General features: G+C 51.9%; 1 protein-coding gene across 1 annotated transcript in view; it reads right to left on the bottom strand.

Moving 5' to 3' along the window:
* The window catches only part of Kif6 (kinesin family member 6), a 355,828-nt gene that overhangs the window by 54,688 nt on the left and 273,458 nt on the right, over window positions 1-27,682 (bottom strand). Inside the window, exons 14-15 of the mRNA XM_023720189.1 lie at window positions 19,829-19,937; window positions 10,282-10,337 (exon numbers count right to left, since the gene is read on the bottom strand). Of these exons, the coding sequence (XP_023575957.1) occupies window positions 10,282-10,337; window positions 19,829-19,937 (165 nt within the window). The remainder of the gene's footprint in view (window positions 1-10,281; window positions 10,338-19,828; window positions 19,938-27,682) is intronic.

Raw genomic sequence — 27,682 nt, 5'->3', positions numbered from 1 at the left:
TATTGTTTTTAAATTAATTGTTCTTATTACCAGACATAAGCATGCAAAATTGGTCAAAAAATTAAAAAAACAAAAGAATTTAAACATTAACTGCTCATTTTAATTGACAGTAGAATTCGGCAGTACAATTATCCAAGCCATCCTGTGTATATACATACATATTTTTCCCCTTCTTTCTTTCTTCTTTCTCTTCTTTTCCTCATTCCAGTTATTCCTTTCCTTTGAGCAGTTTCTTTCCCTTTCACAATATCTATTGTACCTTTTGGATTTTATTTACTCTTTTAGGTTCTTACACTAGGGAGACAATATGATGCTTACACATGCAGGTCTGGTTTATTTCACCTATGAGTATGGTCTCTAGTTGAAAAAAAAAAAAAAGTAAAATCTTCCTTTGTTACACATTTTGTGTAACTTTCTGCCATATACTGTAGGGATCCATTGGTCTCAGTTGGATTGGTTCTATCTGGGGAGACATGGCGGCAGGAATGAGAAAGATAGACAAGAAGACAAAAGCTGGGCTAGGTGGTCGCTGGTCTGCCTGATGGGCAAGATTAATGCCAGGCACAACAAAACGATGCTTTATTTATACTTCTGCAAAGTTAGTAGTACGTGACACAAGGTTGCCTAGCCACTAGATGTTAACTAGTTAGGATGCTTATCTCAGGACTGAGGTAGCCTGTTTGCTTTAGGCATTGAGGCCTAGTCCCGCCTACACACCTTTGACTGATTTTCCGGTTTCCCTAGCTCCCAAAAATATATTTTTTTCCTTTTTTGGTATTTAGTATAGAGTCTACAGGGTCTCACTACGCAGATTGGACTTGTAGTGATCCTCCTGTTTTCAGCCTCCCAACCGCTGGGATTACGGGCATGTGTGACCACACCTAGCACCCCAGGGATGGGGCCAGCACAGCACGATGGGGATCGAACCCCAGCTGCTGCACTCTGTCTAAGCAATCGCTTTAGTCCACTGAGCTATCCAGCTGGCCCTACTTTCTTTCATATAAAACTGCTTTTCCTCACTGACCACCACTGAACCAAGGTTCATTTTCTGGCCAGAGGCAGTGCATTCTTTGGCTAGCCAGCAGCCACTATCCGAGGGCCTAGAAGCCATCAATCTAGCCCACCAGTTTTCTTCTTAGACTCTGAGTTAAGAATAAAAAAAGGAAATAATTAGCTCATTTGCTTTGAGATTGAATGACAAAAGATGCTTTCAGGCACAAGTAAGGTCAAGGCAGACTGAAGCCATGACAGTAGCATCCGTGGCCAGCATGGCCCCATGAGGGACTGGGGAGGGTGGAATGGAAGGAGGGAGGGGAAGAGAGAGGGGAGAGAGAGGGCGCTCTGAGGGGGTGGGGAGAGGGGCGCCAGGCTGCGGGCACCCTGGCTCCTTGGACGGCCCCAGTCCTATTACCGTATCTCGACACATCCTAAGCCTGACCTAGCTCCTCTTATGGAAAATCCAAAAGCCAAACTAAGAGTGACTGTTTCTGTGACCCAGAACACGACACAGAGGGACTTGGGCTTCATCCTTGCAGGGCATCGTGTGGCGGCCCGAAGAGCAGATGGTGGTGGAGAGTGAGTGCTTCACACAGAAGACAGCGGCTGGGCTGCCAATGCCTTGGGTAGAGGCGGGGATGCTGGTCCAGATGCGGGGACGTCTGTTCCTGCCAGCAGTGGATGCCCTGTGCGTCCTCCGGCCCTGGGGACCCCACCTGTGAAAACTATCACTCCTCTGTTTTGATTCCCTTTGTGCTTGGAGACAGCCATTTTCAGCCTTTCAATATCCACTTTTTTCTCTGGAAGAGGTACTGTAGAGCAGGAAACTTCATTTCTTGCCTATAAAAGGACACCCAGCATGGCACATGAATGAGCTGCCTCCCTGGCCTGGGTAGCGTGACTGACCCGGGTCAGCCTTCCACTTCCATCTACCTGAGGCCAGATCCCGGGCCACTGTCTAGTTGCCAAGGTAACGTCACTGTGTCAGGACTCTCAGGAAGGCAGCCATCCACCTGCTGAGATCCCAGCCGAATCAGGCTTCCTCCCAACATGACAATCGCCAGTGTCACCTCTTGTCAGCGAGTGCACTTGCAGCCCTCCAGCTGGTAGCAAATCATGTTTTTGTTTGATCTCCAAACAATGACAACAAAGCATTCAATCAGGTTCAGGAGGACATCCGTCAGACTAGTGTGGGCTGTCACTCAGGTGACTGCCTGTCGTGCACTGCAATTTCAGTGGCACCAGGATTGTTACAGAAGGGACCTTAAGAAGCCATCTTTGCTCTGTTTATCTCTAGACACGAAGTCATATCAGAAAGATGCAGTTTTATCCTGTTCTTCAAGATTCCTAGGGCCACCATGCATGGTGTACACACCTGTAATCCCAGCACTTGGGAGGCTGAGGCAGGAGGATCGCTGTGAGTTCGAGGCCAGCCTGGGCTACACAGTGAGTTCAAGGCCAGCCGGAAATGCATGGTGAAACCCTGTCTCAAAAAAAAAAAAAAAAAGATTCCCAGGGTCTCTGTTATCTTCTGAACAAAGTGCTCTTTCACACCATTAAAAATAATTTCTTGGGCTGGGAGTGTAGCTCAGTGGCATGGTGCCTGCTTGGCAAGCATGAGGTACTGGGTTCAATTTCTGGTACAACTTTTTTTTTCCAACTCCTCCCAAAAGATTTCCTTCTTGAGTTTCTGCAGCACTGAATCACCACATGGCAGTGCTGTAATTTCTACAGCATCAAGTAGTACATTGTCAATCTTCTAAACCTACATTTATCAGGAGCTAGCTCACGTGCAGGTGGCTAACGGGGAAGCGATCTCAATCTCATCTCATGATCTCTTCATACATAGAGATGTATTTTCCTAGTCAGTTAAAAGTTTAATATCAGGGGCTGGAGAGATGGCTCAGTGGTCTAAAGCACCTACTTGGAACTAGCTTGGCAAAGCATCAGGGACCGCGGTTCAATCCCCCAGCACCACATGCCAGCCAGCCCCGCCCCCTGGTGGGCTGAGCTGGCCACACACACACCTCTCTCTCTCTCTCTCTCTCTCTCTCTCTCTCTCTCTCTCTCTCTCTCTCTCTCTCTCTAAAAAAAAAAAAAAAAAAAAATTTGTTTAAAATAAAAAAAAAAATAAAAGTTTTATATCAGTAGGCCAAAGCAGCCGAATGGAGCAGCTGAGTGCAGACCCAGCCCCTTCCCCGTGGCCGTGGCAGCTCTTAAGAGGTACCAATTGTGCCCACCCTCCCACCTTCCTGCTGTTATTTCGGCAGAAATCAGCGACCTCATTCCTTCCTTGTCTCTTCTTCTCTTACCGCATCCTGGTTTTGGAAGGCAACAGGCAGATATGCTCTGCGGGGATTCCTGTGTGTTAGGAATCTCATAAGGTCTCCTCGCGCCATTATTGCTCTTAGGATGGTAGGTAGTTTCATTAAGAGCTCCAGCTGGGTCTCCCAAGATGTCATCCCCACTCTTCAGTGGCCTGTCATCCCTGCTGTGCTGTAATGTGTCATTTTGCATTTATTCCATTGTCGCGGAAGCAGCTGGACCTAAGGCCAGTTTTTAAGTTCACATTCATAGCTTTCTCCTGCCCATCCTCCCCTGATACGCAAGTCGGGCATCTTTTCTAGTAGGAGCTGCTACCCACTCCTTGTGGGATACCTCTTGTTCCAGCACACGGCATACTTCTGTAGTGTGCGTAGTGAGAGTGATTTGTGTGTGCCAAGCCTGGCTCTCTTTGGAGAAAGAGGCCTCCTGAGTCCTTGTAGCTCTTGCTCTATGTGTGCGGTGCAGACAGGCAAGGTGCCCACCAAGTGGTGGGACATGACCCAGGCTGCTGCGTCAGAGCAGTTCACCCACTAGGGGTAGGGGTGGTGGGGAGGGCGTGACCCCAGCCAGGGGGCCCCTCCTCCCTCCAGGGGCTTCTGCCTGTATTGTTGGGAAAGATGACTTTTAGGAGAATTACAAATTCCGCAGAACCATGTATACTTGGAGCCTGCAGGGCCACGAGATGGGGAGAGGCCATCAGACAACTCAGTGAAACAGAACTAAGATAGAAGGAGAGAAGAGGGGAGGAGAGGGAGAGAGGCACAGGAACGCGCATTTGGAGTCAGCGGTATTATACTTCCGAGTTACATGAAACAATGCATTTCCTCTTATGCTTATAATTAAATATCCTCGCCAATGCAATTGGGTGTGAATTAATTGAAACCTTCGATAAATGTAATTATAAAAATCAAATGAAGTACTCTGCCACATAAGCAGGGCTCATGGTACATGTAATAGACGTCTGCTTTGCTACTGCTTTGCTCTTTGGCAGTACTGTGGACTGAACCCAGAGCCTCATGCATTGTAGGGCAGCGCTGAGCTACACCCTCAACCCTCTTCCATTTGATTTTGAGATAAGGTCTCACTAAGCTGCCTAAGCTGGCTTCCAGCTCCAGATCCTCCTGCTTCATCCTCCGGAGTAGCTGGGATGCCAGGCATGCACCACCAGCTTATCTGGGTTATTTTGTAACTTCTTAATCAGGACTAGCTGTTTGCCCCTGAAACGTCCCTCTTCCTAGAGTTAAAAAAGAAGCGCCGTGCCAAGCAGGCATGCAAGGCTGCACACAGCGAAAGGCTGATGTCTTGACTTTTGCCTCCCCCTTCGTGAGAGAGTGTTGTTTTACTTTACAGTAATATTTTCTGGTCTCTGATGGCATCTATGCCTGCCCTTGACTAGGATGTCCAATCTACATGGGTTTGGGGCACTTAGGCACGAATGTCACGTTACACCGATTCCTACTAAATGTCATCTCAGCTCGTGCTGTGGGTTCTCTCACGTTTTCTGAAGCCCCAGGGAAGCTCTCGGCGGGAGCTGTAGGCACCCTGCAGCCACCACTCTTTGAGTCTGCTCTCCAGACACAGAAAGTGACGGCGGAAGCCCTAGTGGGACACCACATCTTAGCAGGGCTTCTGTTAGCCCATAGGGTACCTTTGGTGGACTAGAAAAAGGTGTGCTGTTATGGCTTGTATCTCGATGTCCCCCCCAGAGCCCCATGTGGGAGGTGGTGGGATCAGGGGTGTGTGATGCTAGGGTTAACGGTGGGAAACAACTACACTGGTTTAGTGCAGTTGGATGTGGACAGTGACAGCCCCACGCCGTTGTGGGCGGCAACAGTCAATGGGCTTGTAGCCGGGATGGAACATGATATAAAGGGAGTGACAGCACGCAGGTTCACTGCTGCTTGCCTGTCACGCGGTGGACTGCCTCCCCTCTCCACGCCACCCTGCCTCGGAGCCAGCTGACGGCAGACTGCGACCTCTACTAACTGTCAGCAGAAGTGAACTTTTCCTTTTTAATTTTGTGACTGCAGGGTATTTTGTTTCAGCAACAAGAAAAGTAACTAAGACACACACCTTCCTTCAGGCAGGTGCAAGCTGAGTTATGCGTCAGCGGGGGGAAGCAGGCAGGCCGGGTTGACCCGCTTGCTGCTAGAGCCCACCACCCCATGCCCAAGGCCACTGGTCACTGACTGCGTCATAGCGGTTCTCAGTTGTCTGGGCTTATGCTCAGAGCTGGGGTCTAGTTTGCGGTTTTGGCTGGGCACAAAAGCAGGACAGATGTGAAAGATTTAGGAAAACTGAGTCATTACTTAGTGAAAATGTCAAAATCAAGTCAATCTGAATTGGTGGAAGTGGTGTCTAGTATTTAAAAGTTCAAGGACGAGAGCTGGGGAGATAGCTTGGCAGTCTAAGTGCCTGCCTGGGAAGTTCAAGGACCTGGGTTTCATTCCCAGGACCACATGCTGTGCTGGCCCTGCTCCAAACCAGCTACTGAAACCAGACGTGGTGGTGCACGCCTGTAATCCCAGCGCTGGGGAGGCTGGACAGGAGGTTCACTATGAGTCCGAGCTGCATAGTGAGACCCTGTATCAAACAAACAAACAAACAAACAAACAAACAAACAAATAAATATTTAAAGAAAAGGTATTATTTCAAGGATAGGGTGGAGTACTTCTCTGAATTTTGGGTAGGAAAGGAAATTTCTGTAGGAGACATCTCCCCACTAGCTTTCCAAGTGTTTACCCTTTCCTTCCCTTCCCATGAGTGGCCCCTTCTCTGATCTTCTTGACAGTTTGTGCAGGCCACTGAGTGGCTCACAAGTGAAAGCCTTCTGCAGAGCTGGCAGTGATGTCAGTTTTCACGAGGGCCTGGAGGGGCCCGGAGAGGGAAGCAGCGGCACCAGGGGTGTCCGTCCTGCTCCCTCACCTGCCATCAAAGCAGCCAGTTCCTGGCTTAGGTTTGGTGTGGGCCTGGTGCCACAGATCAGCCATTGAGTGTGAAGATGGTGCCGCTGGTGGGGGCACTGTGTGGGCAGACTGACGCCCAGATTGTAATCAGGGAGAAATGCCTGCCAGGTGCCCGCAGCAGTTTGCAGAACCCACTCTTCCCACAGAGTGAGCTAGGTGCCTTTTAAGAGACCTAAGGGGGGTAAGTGGGGTATGTAGGGTTGTGTCCAAAACAGCCGCTCTCAGGTGTGGGCAGGGCTGAGACAATTGCAGTTCCTCTCCTTCAGAGACAAGGGCCCTGCTCCTTTCCAGGCCTGCTCTAAATTGGCTTCTTTCTCTCTTTTCTTTTCTTTTTTGTACAGAGTCTTACTATGCAGCTCAGACTCACAGTGATCTCCTGTTTTCAGCCTGCCCATGCCCTGTCTCAGTGGCTGGCTCAGTGCACCTGGGCACAGGGCTGGCGTAACATGCAATGCTGGGGATCGAACCCCAATCCTTGCTTTTGCCTAAGCATGTGCTCAGTTGCTGAGCTATCTCACCAGCCCCTTGCCTCCATTTCTGACGTCTGCTTGTTTGATGTCATGACTGATACAGATGGTATGGAGAAGGACAAAGGGCACAGTTATCTACCTAGGCAGACTGGCTTGTTAAGAGGAGAGGAAATAGCACAGAAGCTATGGGTGACTGGGTATCCCATGTGAGAAGAGATGTTCTGTGGGCACCGCTGAAATGAGAGCCTTCGGGGTTTTTCTCAAGAGGCAGCTCTAGGTCACAATGCTAGAGAAAAACCACACTGCCGGAGGAGACAGAGGCAGCTGAACTTTAACCATATGGTGTGGTTGAGCTGTCGTTCACCAACACAGCTTTGATTTCCTCTCTGCAGGCCAATTACCAATGCACTGCCCAGTGGCGAAAGCCCGCCAGAGGGTCCCAGGCAGGACGTGGCATGGCCGGGATGGTGTTGAGTCACCGCTCTGGGCATGTCATGGCACATCTGTGCTGTGCTTGTGTTCCAGGGTGCCACAGGACTCCTCAGGGACAGCAATGACTCTTGATTTGATTGCTGCCTCGGAGCAGTACACCTATGACTATGACTTTCCCAAAGCTGGCTTCCTCCTAGGTTGCTTTGGAAACCGTGCACATGTGTGCAGATGCCCCCAGCCTTCCCCAGTCTTTGCTTGCCGTTTGAGAGGCTGTGATGGTGGATTTCCCCTGTGCTCATGCGCTGTCTTAGTTACTTTTCTCATTGCTGAGACGGAATATTTGACACCCAAAGTTCAAAGAAGAAAGGTTTAACTGGCTCACCGTTGGGAAAGGTTTCAGCTGGAGCCAGGTAGGTGGCTCCAAGGCAGGGTGGCATGGCAGGGCCATCACGGAGGAGAAGCAGTTCACGGCAGGCAGAAGGTACATGCAGAGGAGCAGCCAGCGGCGGCAGCAGCTCTCTTTTGGTCTCTTACATTTTTTACCCTTAGGGCGGGAAGCACTCACACCCTTAATCCTCGCATCATACCACAAACCAATCTGGGCATCATGACTTTGATCCAGCCCCTCTGATAAGCCCCGCCTATGACCTGTGACCACATGAGGCTTTCTGGGGATGTCTAGACAAAAGCCGTAAAAAGCACCATGAGGGGCGGAGGGTCAGTCTGCGGCTAGGTCTCAATAGTCCAGCCGGATCAAGGCAATAGAAGGGTGGGGGCCAGAAGATGAGCCGGAGCCTCCCATCTGCGTACACTGCCACGAAAGAGCACACTGGCTTCAGTAGCAGCACTGAGCTCACCACTTGCCTGGCAGCCACGGAAGCTTGATTTTAACCTTGGTACAAACTCTACTTGTTATTTTCTGCAAAACTGAGGTGTACTTGCCCAGGGCTCCTGCTCACACATCTGGAGCCTCTGTGTGTGGAAAACAAGTGAAACCCTCCCTGGGCAGGCCACGTACAGCCCCCTCGCCCTCACTCCAGCTCCCATGCAGGACATAATCTCTGATTTGCCCAATCTTCAGAATGGGTACGTTACTACACCGAATTCCAGAGGAGCTATTGTCACTGGTGACAGTTGCTGCACAGAGTGGGAAGACCAAGCGCTGGGATAGGGCAGGGGTGGCGAACCCACGGCACTAGGACCCCGGTGGGCCCTTCGTCATCATCAAAGCTCTAGGCTCTTCACTATCACTGGTATAGGGAATTGATGGGCGCCTTCCACTAAGAGTCCGTTTCACTGATGTTGGGATGGTTTTATTTTGGTTTAATGAGGAGAAAATTGTTATGCTATTTGTGGGGAAGAAATAGTTTGTGAAAGGTCTTTCTCTCCTATTCCTCCAGAGCCCTGGGCCCACTGAGTCGCTTCCCTTTGCCTCCTTTCCCCTTCCTTCTGGGGACCCCTGCTAGGTAGGACACCTCTGTGTCGCTGTCCAGGGCTGGGGCACAGCGTGCCTCAGCACGGTGTCTGCTGTCCCGCCTGGAGTCCTGGTGGGCAGAGGGGCCTCAGCCTAGGGTCATGCCCTGAGTGGCGTGGGTCACTGAGCCCTTGGAGAATCAGATAAGCCGTGCACATCACCTCCAGGAGAATACTGTTTTCTTGCCCACCCCCAGTATTTCACATGCCATTTTAGGGAGTATGAGAAAGAAGTGTGGCCAAGAAGCAGGTTGCAAACTTCTGGTTGTTTTTGGCCCAGGGATCTTCTAGAAGTCTGAAGAAGTTATGGACCCTTCCTCAGAATGTTATAATAATAATAATAATATTATTATTATTATTATTATTATTAAACCCCGCAGATTTTTATGAGAAACTAATGATAATGAAATAGTTCTCAACATTTAAAACCTTTTTCTGATATAGAACCTACGAACTTTTCTATATATACACTAAATAGCAAGACTTAATGGTGAGTCTAACTACTGTAACTCTGAAGTAATGGTGAATGGAAAAGATATTTTACACAGACTGCCACTCAGTGGTCCAATGTGAAAATGTGTGGTGTCCCCTGGGGGCCCTGCCGGTTCTGCTGTGTGTGTGCGCCTTCCATTCATCAATGGAGGCAGCACTAAATTTCAGCTAGAGGTGGGCAAAAACCCAGGGCCGCGATGGCGAACCTGTTAGAGCTTTCAGTGACACCCACAGCCCCCTGCAGGGTGCGTGCCACGAGTTCGCCACCCCTGATGGAGTGCGCCTCCTCCCATCCAAGATCCTGGACCAGGGATTCCCCATGTGGTTACTGCGTGTGGGTTGGGTGCAGGAGCTCCTGTACCCTTCCCTGACCCAGGTGCTCTGAGACTGTCCTGATTTTGTACATTGAATAGGACAGGTCAAAGCAGACACTCGCAGCCATTGATGTCCTGCCCTCATACGTGCAGTGAGGGGGATGGGCGACAAGCAGCTTCCTGAGCTCAGAGGCAGTGACACCGGGAAGCCCTCTGTGAGGCTGCCCTGAGCTCGGGACGTGGGACTCTGCAGTGCCTCTGTCCCCTGGACCCAGTCTGAGAATCACACAGCGTCCATGTGTTGCTTCAGCCTCATCTTTCCAGGGCTGCAACCCTCAGTGGGGCTCCTACCTGGCAGTACCCCTTGATCCAGTAAGACCCCCTGGCTCACGTTTGCTCCTTATTCTCCCGCTGGCTTCATGAATGGGTCTAAAAATGCACACCTGTGTGAAAACACTTGGTGTAAGCTTTGGGGAGCTGGGAAGGCGCTTTGTGGCGCTTGCAAATATGAACAAGATCGCCTTGGGTTGTTGCTGAGAGACACTAGGGAAAAGCACAAGTTCTCCTTGGGTTGCTAGGTAGGACCCACGCCTGCACAGAGGATGAAAGATTCGCGTTCTAGACCACAGAAGGTGCTTTTCCTGACAGGTGGCGGGAGGGCACAAACTTCCTCAGAAGGCGCACTCAGAGCAGCTTCCCAGACAGAGAACCTCCCAGAAACAGGCTTCGTGGCTATTCTGCAGGCTTGCCGGGCTCTGACTGGCACCTGGACAGTGGCCTGTGCAAGGAGTCCGTGGCATAGCATCTGCTTACCGATCTTCCTTCTCGCCTCATTTATATTTTCTCCCAGGGCTTTGGCTTCAGAAAATCTGGAAAAGAGAAGGGGACAAAGAAGAAAATGGTCCTCCTGTTCACTGTATCATGCTCTACAAAGAAATTTCCAAGAGGTCTTCAAAACAGCATTGAACATCACTAAAAGACATATTAGGCTTAGAGATAAACCTCACAGGGCAGAACTTTAGCCATTTCAGCATTGGGTGTTTCTGCCCATATTCCCTAATTTACAATTTCTGATTTCTATCATTCTATCCTGCAAGGGCAGCAGAACAAGGCATGCATGTGAGGTTTCTGTGAGTGACCCGTCAACCACAGTACCCAGCGCTTACCCCCCCCCCCAAAACGCCATTACTAAGCAGCACATTAGAGGCTGGTGAGCTGTGACTGGCCAGAGACAAATCTGGGCCGATCCCTGTCCTGTAAACACAGGTTTACTGGGGTGCGGCCACGCCCACTCACATCTGCATCTGTGGTGGCTGCTTTGTGTCAGTTGTGCGGATGTGAAAGAGATGCTGTGGCCCGCGAAGATGAGACCACCCCCTGGCCCAGTCCTAGAAAGAGCTCCCTGACTCTTGTTACAGATAATTATTGAGGCAGATTTTGAATGTATAATTCAGGAAAAACAATTCCTAATAATCCCCTACTCAGAAATAAGTACATTTGGATATGCACACCCATCCAGTCTTCTAGCAAGCTTTACAGAGTGGGGTCACATGACACACATGGTCTTGTGTCTTCCTTTATTTGGTTTTCCTCAGCCTTGACAGTGGTTGTCTGCATGCCCTGAAACCCTTTCATGGACCCACACATGTCCACCGGGCAGCTGTTACTGTTTAGGTCTCTATTTTCTAACACAATCATGAGCCCCTCACCCTTGTGCTACCAAAGTGCATAGGAAATGGGTATCAGAAACGCACAGTGGGCCCTTACAAAAGGTGGGCTGCTTTTCCTTTCTCTCCTTTCTGTCATGATATTAAAGTGGCAGCTGAGAATCTATGAAACATGACCCATGGTGGCAGTAACACATGTGTAAGTATTGCCTGACTCACGGCAGTAGTAATATGTGTGGATGCTGGACACGGCATATGGCAGCAGTGAGTGGCTGTGCTGTCTTGGATAATACCAGTCATATTGCCAGGGTTTGACTAGGAAGGAGCCACTCTATAAGCAGGGTATATAGTTAGGCAAGCTTTATGTACAAGATGAGTTGGACCTAGGTCTTGTGGGTGCGTAGGAGTTTTTAGGAAACTTTTTATTCCGGGAAAATTTCCAAATATACACAACATAAAACTGTAGGGTGAATTCCCCTGGGGCTGCCACATTTCAGTAATTGTCCAACTTTATTTCAGCCACTTTCCCTCCTAGCTCTCTCCCAAATCTTGCTGGACCCCTCGATCCCAGTGGTCACAGCATTTTACCTGTGAGTGTGCCAGCTGCGCAGGGCTGCACTGGGGGAGGGAGGGAGGGGACAGCCAAGCCGTGGCCAGGCTGCGTGGCTGTGCTGTGCTCAGTGGAAAGAAGTGTGAATTATGTCGTTGCTATTTTCCAAGTCTGTCTGTCTACTTGGCCTGGGACTGCAGACAGGGAGTTTCCAGAGAAAGGGACTAAATTTTCTCTGTGCTCAGCTCCTTGGGACTCCACCCTTGGGTCCTTCTGAAGGCTGTCCCACTGAGGCTTACTGTGGCTTATGCAGGTCTTCTCACTCGGGGCCTGGCACCTTCTGGAAACAAGTGCAGTTTCCTGTGCTGCAAATGCCACTCACGATACAGGCACGGGAAGCACAGGTCACCCTGCTGGGCTCGATGGGGTCTCGACAGTCACGTAGCTGGGCAGGTGTGCTCTGGGCCAGGCCATTAAGAAGATGACAACCATAATTCTAAAGAGGGGACTGTGACAATGGTTGTTTTCTGTCCCCAGTGCCTAGGGCTTCATTTGATAGTCATGCCTTGCTTAGGGAATGCATCCAGCTGTAGTCTTTGGAATAGGAAAGCGTAAGAGCAAGACTGCAAAAATGAAACGCGCGCCCATCCTGGCCAAGCAGATGGCCATTTGCTCCACAGAGCTGCCCAGAGGTGCCCCAGCAGGCCAGGGCTGGCTTCGCAGGCTTGGTGGTGTCCAGATGTCCGGGGCCCTGGTGCTGTGGCCAACGCCCTGCTCCACTGCTGGCAGAAGCTGTGGGCGGCACCAGCTGCTCCTCTCTCCACTGTGGCCTGCCAGCCAGAGCTGAAAAGGGCCTTCCCACTGCAGAGGTGTGGTCCCAGGGCTGTGCCATCTTCCTGACAGCTTTCCTCAGCCCTGCAAGTTGTCACTGCCCAGGCTGCCTCACCCACATGTGTCCCCGATCCTCAGTCATCCAGACAAACTCCACAAGCCCAGTGTTGAAGAAAGAGGGGGCAAAGAGAGAGCATTGAGGGAGACGGGGCCGCAGGGGGCAGAGGAGAAGGCTAAGGAAGAGGGGTGGAGGTGGCCCCTGCAGCCCACTGTCCACTGCATCTCCATGTGTTCACCAGCCAGCCCGAGTCTCCCTGCAACCTGGGCCTGGGGCTCACCTGGAGGGTGCTGTGTAGCTGGGTACAGTGTTTGGTTGCCCCCACCCTCTGAGAAATCTCTGGGTAAGGGTAAGGGCTGGTCTGGGCAGGAAGGAGGAGCACAGCCTTTCAGCTAGCCCTAGAGACATTGAACAAACACTGCCACCACCCTGGGCCTGGCTATCTTGGGCAGCTCCTCCTGAGGCTCCCCTGCAGAGGTCTTTCAGAGCCTGGTCCATGCACGCTGGTGACCCTTGGGCTTTGGCCCCGACCCTGGCTCTCTTCAGGCATCCCAGGCCACCAGTGTCTCCTCTGTTCTCTGCCATACACTCCACAGCTCCATCTCAGCCCCGCCTGGTTTCTGACCAACACTCCCTGCTGAGTACCTGCAAACAACTACGATGCTCTGCACCTGCAAACACCCGACCGCCTCCAGACCCGGGGCTCCTTCCCAGCCCGTCATGGGCCCCAGAGTCCCCACTGGCTATTCACAGTCCTCAGGACCCCCAGAATGTGTCCCAGGGCTTCACGCTCACTGCTGCTCCTGGTCCCTGCTTCCTGACTGCAGGCTGCTCCCCAGGCCTCAGTGCTAAGGTGCCATCATGTTCCTCTCCTGTCTGGAGCTCCACAGAGCTCTGTGACCTCCAGGCAGAATCCAGCTCCCTCTGCAGGAGGACCCAGGCTCTCCATCACTTCGTGCCCCGGCTGGTGCCGACTCCCAGCTTTCCCTGCCCTCGACCCTTCAGGCTGGCCTGCCTCATTTTCCACTCCACCAAGGGTCACTTCCTGTCATCCAGGAGCCCTTGCTGTCCCCTGGAGCCTCTTTCTGCCCAGCCCATTTCCACCTAACCCCTCTGAGATTTCTGCTGGATGTTGCTGTCTCTGTACAGCGCTCCTGATTGAACAGTGGTGGACTCGCCCACCTGCACCGCAGCACGTAATCCTTCCTTCATGGGCAGAGCATATGCGCCATGCGAAGGACTGGATGACCTCTTGGATTCGCTTTCATCGGGGTCAGCTCTGGTGAGTCGGTGAGCCCCTGCACTTAGTTCACCCTCTCCTCCCTGGAGCCTAGAGCCGAGGCGTGCTCTGAGGAAGTGGTCCCCTAGTAATTGTCGAGTGACAGCAGGAAGGCTGCCTGGTGTGAGATGAGGCCAGGACCCTGCGCCACTCTGCCTCTTAGCAGCGAGGTTCTCGTTCATCATTTCCAAGATTAGGATGAGGCTGGGCTGCCATGGAGAGCACTTGCGTGCACAGGTGCTTTGTGTGTGTGGAGGCTGAGAGGGGCTTCAAGCTGGCCACAGGGGTGAGAATCATTCAGTGTGCAGGCGAAAGGATTGGGCCAGATCCCTGGAGTCAGTGATCAAGGGCAGCAGGTACAATTCCAACCTTCCCAACTTCAAGGGATGGGAAAGAATGGGGGAGGTGAGGAAGACCTCATGTAACATTTGAGACCAGCTCCTGGGCAGATCTCCTCCTGTCCTTGGTGTATGCCAGGCATCCCAGAGCAAGCAGCTGAGGGCCAGGATGCCAGGCTCTGCCCAGGGAAGTTAGAACCACACTGTTAACAGTGACAGGGCAGGAGCTGGGGAGATGGTTCAGTGGAATAAGTGCTTCCCTGGCAAGTGCAAGGGTCTGAGTTCAATCCCTGGTTCCGTAAAAAACAACAACAACAACATCAACAACAACAACAAACCTAACAGTGACAGGGCAGTGGCTGCTCTGATTGGAGGCCGACTAGACCTGCTGCTGTCCTGAGCCATGGGGTCCCCGGGAACCTCTGTGCTCATGGTCTCTGTCATGTCAGCGGAAAGTGTTTCTTTAGATCAGCAGGTGAGGGAGGTCAGTGTTGTCCAGGGCAAGAGGCTTCTGTGGTGTCTTTTCTAGTCTTGTCTAGAGTGAGTAACTTGCTATGTTGATTCTTTGTAGTGTTTTGCATCAGAGAGGAAGCTAGAAGGCTGGGTCTGTATTTTATTTTTCTCCATAAACCTATACATGGTTCCTTGGCTGCCTCCATCTGACTGTGAGGGAAATCCATCCTTTGTTCCTCTTGATCTTTTTTAACATCCACAATCCTTTTCGGTTTTGTCCCCTCCAAGATGGCTGCCCTCTCTTTTGTCTCCCATGGGGTGGTTCCTCCCAAACCCTGTTCTACTTCTAGGAAGTTTTAAGTTTGCCCAAGAAGTTTTCTGGCTGCTAACATTCCTCAAAGTCATTTTCAGATTATCATTCTCAAAGCTATCTGCCGGCCATTTCTGCATCCAGTGTGGTTTTTAAAACAGTGGGGAGGCTGAGAAGATTCTAGACGAATCTCTGCTCTCTGAGCGATACTTCTAGTTCAGCAGACAAGGTATAAATACATGAAATAAATGGAAAAATAGTAAGTGTCAGAGTTGAGGTCTCACAGGAACCAGGGAGCTCCCATTTGCCATGGGTGTTATTTCCAGATGGTGCCTGAGATTTTTCTGTACCCTCGCTCTCCTTTCCTGTTGGTTTCAGATTGCTGCTGTGTTGTGGGAAACACCCAGCCTAGCGAGTGAGCCTGCTTTTCTTGATTTTGTGCACATTATCAAGGCCTTTATTTCCAATTGCAGTTAATCTCCCCATTCATTTTTGTCTTTTGTTATTTAATGGTACTCCGCATCTGAGGGATTCAGTTTGTGCAAAGGCTTTGAACAAAAGAAATTTGGCTGTGCGTTGCCTGGGCACTGATATTTGCCAAGCATGGGGGCGCCAGCCTTTCCTGATATTATTATACACTATGTGGATGAGTCAGGCCTGGAAAATGGAGGCATTGTGAACTGCTATTGTCCTCCGCTGAAAAGTCCTGCTTCAGAGCTGGCTCTCAGGCTGGAGGTCATCACAGTGCAAACATCCTATTAATATGCCAACTTCTTGTTTCTGTGGTTGCAGACAGGCAGCACAAAGTCCCCACATAGGGGCCAGAGCTTAGAGATGCGCAGGCGTCCATGGGTGCAGGACAAAGGGAGGTGGCTTCTCTGAAGAATTCTGTGGCATGCAGGACACTCCAGCTCGGTCCTCTTACCTCAGGGAGCAGAGGGAACCAGAAGAGATTCAGGGTAGCTGATAACCTCTACCTTTGGGTGAGCCCCACTTGCTAGAGGCTAGAGAAGCTTTTGTGAGGGGTAATTAGTTTCGATCTTCCTTCCATGCACTATGCTAGCATGGTGTCACCGCCAGCTGGTGGGTTGTGGATGCTGAGGAAGGTGACACTTCCAGCAGAGAAGCAGTCACTGAATGCCACGCTGAGCCTGACCCTGGCGTGGGTATAGATGTCCACATGGCCCTGCTCTGTTACTGGGGGGCATGGAACAAACGTGTGGAAGGGGACAGGGCCACTCTATAGACATCCTAAGGAAGGGTGCTGTGGCTACCCCCGTGAGCACCTGGGCCTGCTTTCTCCTGGCATTTGGGCCCGGAACGCTGGCCACGCAGTTGTCATTATGCCAGACGCTCTCTCTTAGCACCTGCCTAAGCATCCATCATACATCTATAATACCTAGTAACTGAATACTCTCAGTGACGCAAACAACAGCACCAAGCCTGGAGCAAGGGTGGGTTCTGGGCTACACCCTCTGTCTCCTGGAGTACAACAGTGATTTAATGATGGGTATTACGGTAACATTAAACAGATGTAGAAATTTGTACCAATGTGGGTTGGTCTCCTCACTTCTCATTTGATTTTATTAAAAAGACTTGTTTACTGCTGGGAAAACCTCTTCTCAGAGGAAAGCTTTGCTTCATTGTCTTTGCACAAGAGCCATGGGGGAGAAGAGGCACTCCGCAGGACTGCACCCTGTTCCGTCCCGAGTGACCAGGTAGCCTTGAGCCTGAAGCGTGTGTGCCTCGTGGGCTGCCAGGCTGCCCTGAGCCACAGCCAGGATGGCTCGAGAAGCCTTTGGGAGGCCACAACCTGCCCGGCCTGCTTAGTAATGGACCTGCGCTCCAGAACGAACAGAACCGGGAACCAGGCCGATTAGACAGTAAGAAAGATAAAGCAGCACATTCCGTCAGGCATTCTTACACTGAGTGTGCAAAAGAATCAGCTGGTGATATATATATATATATATATATATATATATATATATATATATATATATTTCATTTTAATGAGAAAAAAGATAAAATAGCAATGAAACAGTTTCAAAACAGGTTAGTAGGACACTTACAGTAATTAATACATTGCATATTGTTGTCTTCATAGTAGTTATTCAGAGGATAAGATGTAGACATGGTATCTTGTCTAAACAATGTTAGTACAAACCTTTCTTCTCAATTAACTAAGAGAAAGTAGCTGTATAGTTGGTGATATTTTTAATTGGTAGCACTCTGGGGATCTTACCCCAGTGGTTTTGGATTTCAAGATTTCTGGGCACTGTGGAAGCACGTGGTTTTCTTTTGAGACAGGGTCTTGCTACGTAGTCCAGGCTGGTCTTGCGCCTGCAGTCCTCCTTCCTCAGCCTCCTGACTGCTGGGGCTGCAGGTGAGTGTTGGCACACCTGGCTCCTGCCAGTGGCTTCAAACCTTGTTGTTACTGGAATACATATGCTAAATAGTGTGCTCAGGCCCAGGTGTGAAGCCAGGATATGGAGCCGCCTGTGCAGGCTAAGAAGGCTCTGGCATGGACACGGCTCAGGGCTACCAGAAGTCCCGGTGGCTGTCACAGCTGTCATCTCTGCCTATCTTCAGACACACATGCAGGACAGTCACCCTGCTCTGACATGTCCAGCTGGCCACATCAAAATACACAGCTAGCAACAGGGATAGGCACAAGAAGGCGTGGACCCTGAGCGCCGGTGAGGAGAAACCATGTCCTCTCCTGGGTTAGGATCAGTGCCCCCCACCCTTCTTTCAATTAAGTTGCTCCTTCCTTCCTTCACACCCCATCCTGCGCTCAGAGTTAGGGTACCCTGAAGTGAGTCCTTTTGCTGGTGGGGTTCAGGCACAGATGTTGGGAGTCTGCAGAGAGCGCACCCCCTGCAATGCCGTGTTCTGGGTTTTGTGCTCGTGGGTGGGCTCTGTAGCTCCTCCTGCTCTGTTCGCATTCCCCCTTCTGGTGCCTATCCACTGCCCTGGCGATGGGCACCCGAGAGTGTCCTGCTGTTCCTGGCTACCAACGGGGCTGCGTGAGCACCCGGGTGAACATACTCCAAGGAGGCACTGCCGGGTCTTGGGACGCAGGAACCTCTTTCGGCTGACGAGACTGGACTGCCCTTCAGAGCTCCTGTGCTCTTGCCGCCTGCGCGGGCCACATCCGCTGCCCCAGCATGAGGGCCGCTCTGAGGGCCTGGGCCCCGCCGGTGCTGCCTGCCTTCCCTTCACCTTCGGGCTCCCTTCCCGGCAGCCACGCTGCCCCCCCCCATCCCCCCCAGTTTCACCCCAGTCGACAGCTTCTCACACAGAAGAGAAGGGGAGGCCAGCTGCATTTTCTCCCTCCACGCCTCCATGGATCAGCGCGCCTGTGTTTCTTCTCTGGGCTCCTTCAGGGCGAGCCTCCCTCTGGTCCGGCTCCCTGCACACCTGCCTTCCGGATGCTCGGCTCTCTGTCTCCGCCTTGGCTTTCGACCTTTCTCTTGCCACTCGATTCCTTCTTGGCCTACACAGTCTTGCCCAGTTCTCCATTAGAAAACTAACTTCATTTTTCTCCTTAAATTGATGGTTATTTCTCCTTTGAGAAAGTGTTTCCTAGTAATCCTTTTTCTTTGTGGAGGGGAGGGCCCAGGGTAGGGCTCCCCCTGAGCCGCACCCCAAGAACACGGTGCTCTTGCTCTCTCTGCTCCCTCCGTTCTTCTCGCTAGCTCCTGCACACCCCGCCTGCCCCCTGATGGTCTAGAGGCCAAGTCCATGTGCCTGCCCACTTCCTCCTGCTCACTGCTTTGTGGCATCTGGCACCATTGCCAGGTGCAGCTTCTTGAACATCCCCAAAAGCCTCTTGCGCGGGCTTTGGAAGGTGGTTGAGTTACAGGGCCACAATGGACTTGGGGTCAAGGAGGTGGGGCTTGGGCGGAGCCCAGCCCTGGGGGCATGGCCTGGCAGGTCTGTCGCTGCCTGCCGGGCTCCTCCCTGCCCCCTTGTGAGCAACTCTCCAGTGCCTCCACCGACCATGTGAAATGTGAGTCAAGTAAACCTCTTCCAAGAAGCGGTGGATGTCTGGTGCTTTGTTTTTGCAATGAGGAAAATGACTAAGACACCATCTTTCCGCTGGGCTTTCAGGACTCCACGCCCTCGTTCTTTCCCTTACTCCAACGCTTCTCTGCCTCCTTTCCTGGAGCTCTTTGCTGGCCTGCCTACTTCCCCCGCCTGCCTTGAGTGTGGTGTATAAGAATATCCTCTCTTCAGACTGGATCTTGCCGAGACTCAGCGGATTAGCTGGGAAGATGTTCCGTGGGCTAAGAGCTAAGCTGCACGCGAGCTGTGACAGCTCCCTGTGACAGTCGGAGCTCTTTCTCCAGGTGCTCAGGGCCACGCACCGGGCAGTCCTGTCCGTGTGTGTGGTAAATCCACACACACACGCTATGACAAATGATGCATCCTTCTAAGGGGTCTCGGACCCAGTCTTACTGGACAGCACATCAGCAGACAATCCTGGCCCGCAGAGCTCAGCAGGGGACTCTGGGTCACAGGATGGGCGTGTGAGTCCTTACACTAAGACAGGGCTGCTCTCCCCTGCAGCTGGAGTGCCGCAATGCTGACGTACAGTTAGGTCTGTAGATTTAGTCCCCGCCTCTGGAACAGAATGGCATCAGCAGCATCCCGGGCTGCAGGGAGGTGATGAACGGTGTGAGAACTGTGTTGAGCTTGGTACCCTCTGTAACTGGGCCTGTCCTCAAGCTCCTCACCCCGACAGTACAGGGGTGCTGAGGCACTCACCCACGGAGACAATCTTGCCATGCGGGACATGGTCGGGTTTGTCCCTCCCCTGGGCTGGCCCGGCTGAGCTCAGGAGGGCCAGCTGCTCTCCGACCCATCCTTACCTCTGCTTCAGAATCTGTTTGTTGTCATCGACGGTAACGCTGTCCGCGTGGTCCCTCTTGAAGATTTCAAAGGCCTCCTGGCGTCCTAATGACATTTCCTCTCTCATTCCTGTTTGGAGAACAGAAATGGCCTCAGTCACAACATCAGGATCCTATTAATTTCATCGTCACTTTCGGCAGACCGCAAAGCTGGCCCTGGCTCCACAAGCCCCACAGCAGAGCGGCTGTGACCAGACAGGTGGCCCCAGGCTTTTCCAGCTGGCCGCCAAGCAGCCAGCAGGCAGCGAGGAGGCCCTTCCAGGGCCGCTGCCGCTGCGCCCCCAGGGCTGCGCCTGCACAGCGAGTCCGGGAGACTGGGGTGGGGGTGGGGCCGGCATGTCTGGTGGGAGAAAAGGAGAAGCAGAGCACCAGGCCCTGCGCTTGCTGCCGCAGCTCAGCACTGCATTTCTCCCAGAGCTGTTGCCAGGCCCCGTGTTGGTTTTCTGGTGACTTTCACCCTGAATTTCCTGGTACTTGCTTGGTCACAAAAGTCATAAACTAGACAGAAAGATAGAGAATCTGGAAAAGCCCGTGCTCAGTTTCCTGAGCGCGATGCATCCCTGCTTCCTGCGGCTGGGGAGGGGTCCTGGTCCCAAGCTGGCTTGAGGTTCCCTTTCACAAGGCCTGTGATGGGGACCCCGAGCTTGTGTCTCACATCAGCACCCGAGTCACCGTCATTCTCCGCTGGGCCCCGCTCAGAGTTCTAGTTCTGGAGCCTGGAGTCAGAAAGCTGGTATGCTTGGAGCAACACAGTGGCATCCCTGTGCCAGGCCCTTGTCCTCACAAATTTCTAGGGTGGGGGTCAGGGCAGGGATGTGCCAGGAATTCTCAGCCACAGCTGCATTCACAGCTGGGTTTGAACAAATCACGCGTCTTTGCTATGCTTCTGTCCAGGGGCCACGTTTCCACCTAGTGCTCCGTTTATCTTTCCTGGAAACCCAAGTAGAACAAATCTGCCTCCAATGTGTTCCTTATTCATGACCCTGTGGCTTGCCTGGTCCAATACACACTGCTACTTCTTGTCACCATCGTTTCTCATTGTCACATGGAGTTTCTCAAGGGTAGAAATACTGTGTTGTGACTCCCCCATGCCCTGTTTAATGCCTGGCCTTGAGATGGTGCTCAACATTTGCTTGTGCAGTGAATGGGGGTCAGGAATGAGGGGAGGATGGCGAGCTACGCTCTGATTGCTGCAGGAACACAAGCCTTGCCTTTCGAGGCTCAGTGTGAGGACATGGGGGCCAGGGACTCATTTGTATGGGGACATGAACATCTTTTGCCTGGAAAAAACCCGCTGAGTCTCATCTCCCACCCTGGGCATGAGGGACCGGACTGGCCCATCTGACACCAATTTAATGATTACCGAGGTAAAAATAGCACCATGAAGAATGTCTGAGGGGAGACTCCCAATCGTGCCCGCCCCTTTCCAAGTAGAAGCAATGGCTGCTCCACATCTGTCCTGCAGCAGTGGGGCTGGGTGGACCTGTGAGTGCTGGGGCCCAGGAGATCTCAGCAAGGGACCTCCCCGGCCAGAGCCACTAGGAGTGGGGACCCGCTCCTTACTGCCCCGGGCCTAGTCTGTGTAGTGATGCATTACCATAGCAGCCAGTGGGCAGAGGGCGTGCGCCTGTCTGAAACAGAGAAGGGCAGGAAGGCTTCCCACAGCGGAGGTGGCCAGAAGGCTCTTCCAAGCAGGCTGCGGCTGGGCTAAGCTGGGAGGAGAGAGAGGGGCTTAGAAGAGGGAGGGGCGGCGAAGGGGAGGGACTGTGGCCTTTTCTGGTCCAGGTGTTCAGGGCAGAGTGGACAGTGCAGGAGGACAGTGGCTGGGAAGGGCCACACGGAAGCTCTACAGGGCTCATGACACTGCTGTGGCAGCAGGTCCTGGGAAAACTGACAGGCGCTGTTGCTCAGCTCTTCCCCGAGGCTGACAGGAGCAGAAACGATGAGGAGCCAGCATCGAGGTAAACCCAGGAAGGAAGCAAGCTGTAGAAAATCCTGGAGACCCTGCCAAGAACCCGGGGCCAGCAGCAGCTCGTGCAAACGCAGAGCACCAATAAAGGTTCAAAAATTAGTGAAGTATATACTGGAGGAAGGTTACTTTGGAAATATGTAATATAGTTGACAAATTAAAGGACACACAAGGCAAGGTGGGGTACACCTGGAATCTCCCCACTTGGGAGGCTGAGGCAGGTGGATCTCAAATTTGAGCCCTTCCTGGGCAATGTAGCAAGACCCTGTTTCAAACTAAAAAAAAAAAAAAAAAATAAAAAATTAAAAGCAGTGAGGCTGTGTCAGTGGGAAGGTTCTGGGTTCATCCCCAATAGCACAGGGGAGAGCAGGACACTTAGGGACCTGCCATGCCATGGGCTTTTCACCAGGAAGATGGCGGGGGCTTTCCTCCAGCGTTGTGGAGAGAAGGTTCTAGAATCGGAGTTGTTGATGGTGGTGACCACAGATGAGCGCCACAGGGGTGAGGACTGTCCTGGCAGTGTCCTAAGTGTCTGTGGGGGGCACTGAGGCCGCATGGCCGGTCTTATGGGAAGCAAGCAGGCAAAGCAAGGCCTAGTTGTGCCCAGAGCTCCCAGGTGGGTGGGCTCAGGGACTAGACCAAGGGTCCCCCGCAGCCCTTGGAGCAGGAGCCAGTCTCCATCTCAGCCTCTCCTCTCCACCCCTTTCTGCTTATTCAGGATCCACGTCTGGCCTGATTTGGGGCCACCCATGAAATTAATGAATGACTTTATTTACTGAAGCTCCGGCTAGACGGCTTTGGTCTGTGAGTACACATTGTGTGCGTTAGAAAGAAAGAACCAGCAGCAAGCGGGTGCGAAAGCCCACCTTGCTAATGAGGCAGTCATCGTGATTGTTTATTCTCTCAAGAAGTGTTTGTTTATCTTAGGCGTGGGACAGGGCTGCAAAATGGAACAGGAAGATGAAAGCTTTGATCCTTGTGTTTAAAGAGTTCAAAGTCTGCAGAAGGAGGAAGAAAAATGAAGGAATAATCTTGCTTGCTAGAGGGTAGTGTGTGACCTGCACCAGGAGACAGGGAGAGGGGACGAGGGAGGCTGCAGGGGAGGCAGGCAGCGCCTGGCCTTCATGGGAGCACAGGGAGAGCGCAGGCGGACAGGGCACAGGAGGTGCGGCGTAAAGGGCAACTGCAGGGAATGTCTTTTGAGTGCTTAAAAGTGGACTTTTTGCATAGGCTATGTGCAGCAGGGGGCTTTCTTGCATATTATTTCCGTCCAACATCTCTGTGATCTCTGTCCGCAGTTTCTTTTCATTGATGAGGAAAGTGGTCTAGCTAAGTAAATGGTTACAAGGGGTGAAAGCCACCCTGCATTTAGAGGATAGTGGGCCTGCTCTTATTTTCCCCCCAAGGAAAAACTCCTCATAGGGAGGTGAAGCAGGCGACACTCTGAAGAACCAGATAGTCCATTTCCTTGAGGGTAGACTCCTCTTTGTACCTACCATATCCAGAACCTTGATTTTCTTTTTATAGTATTACTGAAAAACAGAACCCCAAATTTGGTGACCAGCTCACTTGGCGTGTGGATGCATTCTGTCTGGTTTCTAGAGTCTATAAACTCTGTCAGGCAAGTAGTTTTGTTTGCAGCAATGATTGTAGCATTTGTCCAGTAGCTGTCACATAGGAAGAACTTGATCAAATGCCTTTGAATGAATGAATGAATGGATGCGTGTTTCCGGTGCTTTATGCATACCCCACGCACTGCTGTTCCTTCCCTAGCACAAACCACTGGGCAGGCTCATCACGCCTGTGTGGCGTGAGGTCAGAAAATTTAACACAGTCTTCTCCCTACTACCTGTCACCCTGCTCACCAGCCCTCTATTAGAGATGAACCCCAACTCTAAGATACTATTGCAAAACTACAACTACCCCCTTGAAGGGAACGGTATTTTAGGACTAGCCAAGAAAAATTTCATAATGTGTTGGCCAGTAGCTAAAGGTCCTGCAGAGCCGTCACAGGCTCCGCGACAAGGCTGAACCTTAGGAGTGCTGGCCTGCCGCACACATTTCAGCCCCTAGTTGTTTGCTTAGGTGCATTTCAGACCCAGCATCAACACAGACTCCTGGACAACGTGGATCCTAAGAGGAGCCTGCTGGCTTGCTGGGTCACAGGACTGCTCAGAACCTACAGAAGTGACCCTAAATCATACACCACATTCTAGGCTGTGGGTTAGGTGGAAAGTGTCTGCAACTCCCAAAGCTATAACCTCTTCTGGATTTTTAAAAAAATACCTATTAAAGAGCACTTGAGGGGCTGGGGAGATAGTTCAGTGGCTTAAGCACCTGCCTGGCAAAGGCAAGGGTTTCAACCCCGGTAGCAGGCATGGTGGTGTGCGCCTGTAATCCTAGAGCCAGGGAGGCTGAGGTAGGGGGATCATTATGAGTCTGAACTGTGTAGTAAGACCCTATATGAAAAAAAATAAATAAAATTTTAAAGAGCATTTGATAGAAATGACAGTCAACAAAGGGCTTTGGATCTGATTTCTGAAAACATCAGGCATCAAGATTTTTATGCACTGGTCCCTTACCCACTTAATGCATTCTTTATTTTTGTCCTTTTTAAATTCATGTCTTTATTTTTCTAAGGACTATAACCCAGGGCTCTTGGAAACTCTCCCTGCCCCCAACTCAGGGTCCCATGGAAACCGAATGGAAAGGACAACACGCCACGTGGCGCATTTGGGCCCTGCCCTTGGACCTGCTGCTGATTCCCTTTTAGCTCTGGAGCGCATGGACCAGAGCTTATTTTCCTGGCTGCCTCCAAACAACCTACTGCTGCTTAAGCTATTGCTTAAAAATTGACAAAAACCCTAAAATGATGGAGGGCTGTGTTATTCATGCTGAAAAATGATTTCCTGGTCGGAGCCAAAAGCATATTTTCTTTGGGAGACATTTAATGTACGGCTTCAGTTCCCTCCAACTAAAAAGAGAGGGGAAAAAAGACCAACAGGGAGTGACGAAAAGAGAGGGGGAGGGTTGCTCCCAAAGCGAGGGGATCTTGACATAGATGATCTGAGACTAAAGGCACCAAGCAGCGCAGTGCGGGGTGCGGGACGCTCGGCGCTAAGGCAGGAGGGAAGCTGGACTTAGGAGGAAGACTGCACTGCCTGTGCTGGACAGGAGGAGGAGAGTCCACAGCAGGGGTGCGGCACATCCTCATGTGGTGTCTGGTACAACATGTGTGTGCAGGGCGTTTCTCAGCGAGCACAGACCTTGGTGAGATACCCAGAAACACCCTAACAACTGGAAGAGCTGGGCGTGGCGGCACTCATCTGTAATTCCAGCACTATTTGAGGCCAGCCTGAGCTACATAAGCAAGTTCAAGGACAGCCTGCACTATGTAGTGAGATGCTGTCTCAAAAAAAAGAGAAACAACTGGAAGAGAAGTCTATCCTTGCCGATCTGCAGAAGTCAGAATGTATGGGCCAATAGGAAGGAGGAGGAGGAGGAGGAGGAGGAGGAGGAAGAGGTGGAGGAGGCTGGGTTTAGAAGAGGGAGGAAGCTGAGCTGGCTGTAGTGACCTATCAAGGTAGAGCACAAAGCACACAGGTCAGGAGGGAATATGAGGACCAGGAGAAAGTTAACAGTACAGCACTCTTGGGAGTGGTGTCTGGGACCAGGATGTCCCCAGGGCCAGATGGTGTCTGCCAGCAGCTCTGGGGCACAGGATGAGTTGATGGTTTTTAGGGTGGAGAGCACCTAGGAGGTCACTACCGGAAGCCATGCCATTTGCCTGGAGAATACGGGTACTTGGGAAGGCTAAAGCATCTCAAGAGGGGAGATGGGCCATGTCCCAGCAGGGTCAGCCAGGACATTAGAGATCTTGTCTCTGCCACCTTCTGCTGTGGAGGCCACAGCAGGAGGAGTTGTTTTGGAAGGGACACGGACGAGGAGGGCTGCAGGCTTGCAATCTCTGGCTACCACTTTCTCCCTCATACCAATAGCAGTTTTTTGTCCAAGAAATTAACGACAGCTTGTGAGTTTTCAGTCCATCTCTTTGGGCAGCCTTTCCAGCCCATCATCTCCAGCATAGAAGTGCTTTAATAGATGCTTCCAGATCACTACTCAGTTAAATGACCACTGCCATTTAATAATAGATGCCACTGTCACTTTTGTCATTGCTGTGCCCCCGTCCCATCGCCTGAGGAGCCGACATGCAGATGTCATGTCCCCCTGCCTCCCCTGGGAGCAGCAGTGTCCTGGCCCCAGTGTGTTGGATCCTGAGGAGCTGTCTGCGAATAGAGGCCCAGGAGTCCTCTGCCACTGGGCCAGCGGAGGTCACCACGGGAAGCCACAACATTCGTCATGGCCAGAAGCAGCCCAGCTGCAATTTATGGGGTGCTAGGCGGGTCCAGCAGGATATGGAATCTGAGGGTGCAGGGAAGACAAAAACCACTTAGCCATGGCCGAAGTGACTACAGATGTGAAGAGCGGACGTCAGGCCCCTTGCAGTGGCCAAGAATACTCATCCTATCTACTCCCTGTCTTTGACAGCTCCTGAAACCCAGCAGTGCCCCAGGCGCTGGGGAGAGGCCTGAGTTCAACACACATGGTATGTCACCTATGCTAGAGTCCTCGGATTAGGACTTGCCTTAGAGTTTCCCAGGCTGCCACATGAAAGATGCCCAAGGAGAAGCCTTAATTAGAAGGGATCTTAGAGCTGGCTTGGACCAGGCCAGAACACGGCAGGAGTGGCCCGGCCTCTAGGGAGGACAGCAAAGGGAAAATCTGAAGTGGAAAGCCACATAAACCTTTGGGGACCCACCCAGTGGTGGCACCACATCTAAATAAATTGAATGAGTTCCTGACTCCTGGTGACAGAAATCACACCTCCCACTTGTGTCCCATGCGGGCCCTGGGGAAGACCCGGAGGGCTGGGTGGGATTGAGGGGCAGGCTGTGTTTTCCCTTGTCATGGTAACCATGTGTGATCTACATTCTTGCTGCAGCACTCAGAGCTCCTAGGTCCTCCCTGGAGCAGGAGAGGAAAGGCCTGTGTGCCAAGGGAGGGGCAGTTGTGGCCTAGGGACGGGCCCCAACTGCAGGGCTGGGTGGGTTCTTGTTTCCAGGGGTAGCAGCGGATCTATCTGCCTAGCCTCGCTTCCCTGGAGATTTCTGAGGACTCTCATTCAAGACCAAGTGCCCATGCGGGCCGTATGGAGAAACTCGTGGGCAGGCGCAGGCATGGAGCTTGGAGAGCAGCCCGGGTTGGGCTGGCATTTCTGGGACTTGGAGTGAGCTCAGGAATCTGGAGGCTGACAACAGTTCCATGAAATAAGGCAGCATGCTGCGTCGTCCCCTGCTGCCAGGCTACCCGGAGCCTTCTAAACCTTTTCTACTGATTTTTAGCCCTGGGATGAGGCTGAAAAAACATCTGTGTCTAATTCTATGGCTTTGGGTGGCAGGTCAGGGATGTCCTAACTCTCTGTGGACAAAGGGCAGGCGGCAGACAGGCCCACAGAGCAGACTTCTTAGCTCAGAAACTGAAATCACAGGGTTTCGTTCCTGGAACCTAAGATGTCCTGGGCCATTTCTAAAGGACATGGCTGGCAGCGTCCCGTTGGTGGGGCTGCCACGGCTGGGAGTATAGCTCCCAGTCAGCTTGCAGTTCAAGGGGAGTGGCGGAAGTGGTGCTCACCTGCCCTAGCAAGTTTCCTATCTATGCCTAAGTTAGGAGTCAAGGCCACTATTCTCCAATATACCTTGTTATGTTTTTAAAAAGGAAATCAGGGCCGGGGAGATGGCTCAGTGGAATAAGCGCCTCCCTGGCAAGCGCAAGGGCCTGAGTTCAAT

The sequence above is a fragment of the Octodon degus genome, unplaced genomic scaffold (assembly GCF_000260255.1).
Source record: "Octodon degus isolate 3935 unplaced genomic scaffold, OctDeg1.0 scaffold00005, whole genome shotgun sequence".
Taxonomy (NCBI): domain Eukaryota; kingdom Metazoa; phylum Chordata; class Mammalia; order Rodentia; family Octodontidae; genus Octodon; species Octodon degus.
Note: the sequence above shows the minus strand (reverse complement) of the source record. Positions and strands in the feature narration are given on the sequence as shown.